The 4,466-nt window shown below is 34.0% G+C and overlaps 1 protein-coding gene across 2 annotated transcripts; it reads right to left on the bottom strand.

Annotated features, from left to right (window-relative positions):
• Positions 1-1,432: 1,432 nt before the first annotated feature.
• On the bottom strand, positions 1,433-3,564 carry LOC138137288 (venom carboxylesterase-6-like). Of its 2 annotated transcripts, none has more exons than XM_069056609.1 (7): positions 3,457-3,564; positions 3,248-3,402; positions 3,099-3,204; positions 2,862-3,047; positions 2,272-2,814; positions 1,759-2,218; positions 1,433-1,708 (listed from the first exon to the last, which is right to left on the bottom strand). In XM_069056609.1, the coding sequence occupies exons 1-7, from the start codon at positions 3,488-3,490 to the stop codon at positions 1,516-1,518; spliced, it is 1,677 nt and encodes a 558-aa protein (XP_068912710.1). In that variant the 5' UTR covers positions 3,491-3,564; the 3' UTR covers positions 1,433-1,515. The 2 variants fall into 2 exon arrangements, with proteins under 2 accessions (XP_068912710.1, XP_068912709.1); XM_069056608.1 differs by having other exon boundaries at positions 3,248-3,408; positions 3,457-3,536.
• Between the last annotated feature and the right edge of the window lie 902 nt (positions 3,565-4,466).

Below are 4,466 nucleotides of genomic sequence, written 5' to 3'. Positions count from 1 at the left end.
TAAAATAACATCATTCTTATTATGCATATTATTGCATATTTAGCAATAAAAGCATATTTTAAAATAAATGCATATTTATTTGCATATAACCCAGGAAAACGCACATCTGGTCTGGCCGCCTTTGATATGGAAGTTGCAAAAATGTGCCGATACTGGCGACATAGACTGGTCAGGTTTATATAGTTTAGTGAGAGGGCAGCACTTGCCACCGTGGTGCCGACAAAATTCTGCAATAAAATAATATAATTTATGCATGCAGTCTAAATAATAATATAATATGACAGTTTCTCTCATAATCACAGCGTCTTTCGTATGTTTCGTATGTTCAACAGCTTACTGGAGATATATTCTTCTTAAATAAGTGGTGGTTATTTTTTACCGTTGATTTTCAGTGTTAAAATCGTCATTTCGGGAAATTTTGAAAAATTTTTTGTCACGAATCCGACCCAAATCAGGACGAACTTATAATATAGGATGAGTTGAATTCAGATATACGGAAACTTGGAGCTATAAACGCCATTTGATGGGAGTCAAAAATATGAGTTTTCCAGAATGCCCAAAGTGAAAATGTGCAGAAGTCATCAAATCCGTGAATGGATATCAAAATCGGAACATATTCTGCTAACGGGAAAGTCATTTTTTTTCAAATATGTTCTAAACACAAAAAATATTTTATCTGAGAGAAGACAAAATTTTACTCCAGAAAATTTATAAAAGTATCTTGTTTGCCATTTTAATAGTAATTAAATCAACATTGTATTGTAATTGCATTATTTTTTAATTCATATAAGTTTTAAATTAAAAATGCGTGCCCCTTTTGATTTTTTAAAGCATATTTAGGTGCATATTTTGCATACTAAAGTGCATATTTTGTAATCTCGGAAGCATATCTTGCATGCATATTTCGACTTTTTTAGTGCATATAAATCCGGCCCTTACTTATGATAAAATTTGAATTCTTAATTATTATCTACAATTACTCGTATTATTCATTATCAACTCTCTGTTGACTTATGAGAATGTTTAAAAGTAGTAATAGTTGCACCGCGAGTTTTTTCACTCATCTTTGCACTAAGTTCTGTCTTAATACTCTTCAGACTATGCTAAGAAAAAATAAGATGTATCGTATTTATTCATATTTAGTACCATTTTATGTACCGAATGATCAAATTAATTTGTGTAATCGAGTCATCCATGGATTTGAAGAAGACTTTTTTAGAATTGATTTGGATTTCAAAAACTTTGATAATGTATTTTTTAAATACATTTGAAAAAACTGTAGTCTCCACATCTAATTTTGTTGTAAATTTAAATTTTTTGTCATGCGTAATCCTGGGTATACAATTAAATTCGCTGTAACTTTAACAACCGTTACAATAGTTTACATGAAATGTCAACTGTCTTTTACGTTTAAGACAAAAACAAATTTTTCAACTGTTATTAATGTTTAATTGTTTCTTTACATAAAACACTGAATGAAATATAATATGCTAAAGAGTTTCCCAAAGAGTACGATTACAGCTCATCCTTAACTCCCTTAGAAATCAGTTTTTCATTTTCCATTATCGGTAGCGACTCCCAAAACTTCTCATTTTCCAAAACGACTCTCTCCATAACTACTTCATCCGGAGACTTAATCAACAAAGCGACAATTTCATCTTTAGGATTTTTCGAGATTGGTGTCCACTCACCATAAGTTTTTGGTATTCTGAAATATATTTTTTACCACTAAAACTTGTCAATCCACCTCAGGCTTACCCAGTTTTGGCAAAAGAAGTAAACATTTCTACAAAAATCTCAATCATGCGTCGATCTTCTTCGGTCGAAGTTGAGTCGGTATCTGGTGTTTTCAAAATAAAAGAAGTGTCTTCAGAATGAGAAGCTCCGTAATCGTCCTGGCACTCTGCAAGGTTTTCATACCAATAGTGGGCTCCACGATACGAAAAAAGATAGAAATAAACAGGAGATTTGACGACAGAAGCTTGTAGTTTAGCGCTTTTGTGGGTGTCCAATAGTATGAAGCGATCAGAGAAGATTTGGACGAAATCGACAAAATTCGATTGGTCCAGCTTTTGGTCGTGCAAATAATGTTTTCGAATTTTTTGACTCACTTCGTCAAGTAATGTCGAATCGACAGTATCGTTGTAGTCTAAGATAACCGGTATTAGCTCGTTCCATCGGGCGTCAATTTCTTTTAAATATTTGTTCTGGACAAAATCTACAACAGATAAATTTAGTCTCCTGATGGTACAATTGTTAGTACCAGCTGACCGACTGCAGGATACAATCCTTCAAAATCTGTTACCGAGACGATCCAAGGCAGATCACTGACTTGACCCTTCTTCATCAGATTCAACGGATGGTCAGGAAGAACAGGGTTTGACGACCAAGAGTCTACCACGGGACCAAAAACAACAACAGGGTTATACAGCCAAGGTTGAAGTTCTTTAACAGCAGCAACAATTTGTCTCGCCGGTCTTTGTCTCAAGCAATTTATCATATGTTCAGTTATGGTACTGAAACAACCCAGTTTGGATGCAATTTTTTGGGTCTTTTTCAACGGTTTCTCCATCACACTCCATCCACATAAAGAGGTACCGCTTTGCGAAATCCCTCGATGGAATAGTCCTCTAGATTTCGGAGAGAGATAGTGTATGTGGACACTTGCCCCACCAGCCGACATTCCAGTTAATGTAATGGAGTCAGAATTGCCTCCAAAATATTGTACATTGGTTTTAATCCACCGCAACGCCATAATCTGGTCTTCAATTCCGTTATTTCCTGGTACTACTTCGTCTTCGGTACTCAAAAAACCTGCAACAAAATCGTTTCTAATTGAACTGGATTTTATTTGGACTCACCCAAGGGTCCCAATCGATAATTAAAATTAATGAAGACAACATCTCTGTCCATTATAAAATCAGGCCCAAAAAATCCTCCGTAAAGAAACATAAAAGCTCCACCGTGAATGTGAACGACTACATCCAGTTTTGCTTTTTTATCCAGAGTTGGGGTGTAGATATTTAAGTAAAGACAGTCCTCGTCGCCTTTGAACCAAACAGTTAAACAAAGTGGTTAAGAGATTAGTTATTTATTACCTGTCACGACGTCTTCCCATGGCTGAACATGCTGTTGATACTGCAAACACTTATGCATAGTTTGGGCCTCCCAAGTACCATTCCACGGTTTCACTGGTACCGGTTCCTGTACCAACTCTATAGTTTTAGTTTTACGCTCAAATTCTTACCTTAAATCTGTACTGCCCAACAGGAGGACTAGCATATGGGACTCCTTCAAACGTATAGTACTTGTGACGGTTCAAACTTTCTCTGAAACTTCCCTTGATTTTTCCTAAGTGAGGTATGTTAACAACTGGAGCTTTTTCAGCACTCAATAGTCCAACTAAAACTTGGAATCGTTATTTTTATAGGTAATTCAAAAATATTAAGATAATACACAAGAAAATATTTAGTAACTTTGTTAACTTCATCCTTTTGACGTTCAAGCAAAGCGGACATTAAGTATACTATAATGATAAAACGAAACGTAGGGTACGTAAACTTCAAACAACGAATAGATAACATAAATAACAAATGAATTTACATTAGTAATTATAAAAATGTTTAAATGTAGGATTTGCGGAACTGAAGGGGAAACCATTGAACACATCATTTCTTCTTGCACCGTTTTGGCTCAAAGCGAATATAAAAAACGTCATGATATATTCGCAAAAATTATACACATGAATTTAGCAATTAAATTCAATTTATTAAAGGATACACAACCACATTACATTTATTAACCAGAAAGTTGTTTAGAAAATGACAATTACAAATTATATTTTGATCGGACAGTTTTAACTGACATTCACATTCAGCATAACAGACCAGACATTATTATTTTAAATAAACAACAAAAGCAAGCATATCTTTTAGATATAGCTGTTCCAAATTCACACAATATAACATAGACATATAATACAAAAATTAATAAATATTTAGAACTCTCCGTTGCTATGAGAAATCTTTGGTGTTTAGAAAAAATTTCGATTTTACCATTTATAATTTCAGCAACAATCTCTTTTTAAAAATTTAAAAATTTTGGACTTAGAGAACACATTGGTGGTTGAAATTCAAAAAGGTATATTATTATACTCATGTCATATCGTGAGGAAATTCCTTAACATTGACACAGAACATAATACACAACAAAGTCAAAATGCGGAGGCGAGACACCGGTAATTATGTTGATAAGCACTGCACTATTACTTGATAGTATTATCCGTAATAGTGTATGTACTCCGGCAAAATTGCCGTGCCGCCGGGTGGAGGTGGGATACGAGCACATTATAATACTGAAAAACAAAAAGTAGAGATGATAATAAAATAAAAAGAATAATAACATCAATCAACAAATACGGACTTGCATCACATTGTTATGTAGTAATAAATTGCACTACCGTTTCG

Source organism: Tenebrio molitor, chromosome 8, assembly GCF_963966145.1.
Source record: "Tenebrio molitor chromosome 8, icTenMoli1.1, whole genome shotgun sequence".
NCBI lineage: Eukaryota > Metazoa > Arthropoda > Insecta > Coleoptera > Tenebrionidae > Tenebrio > Tenebrio molitor.
Note: the sequence above shows the minus strand (reverse complement) of the source record. Positions and strands in the feature narration are given on the sequence as shown.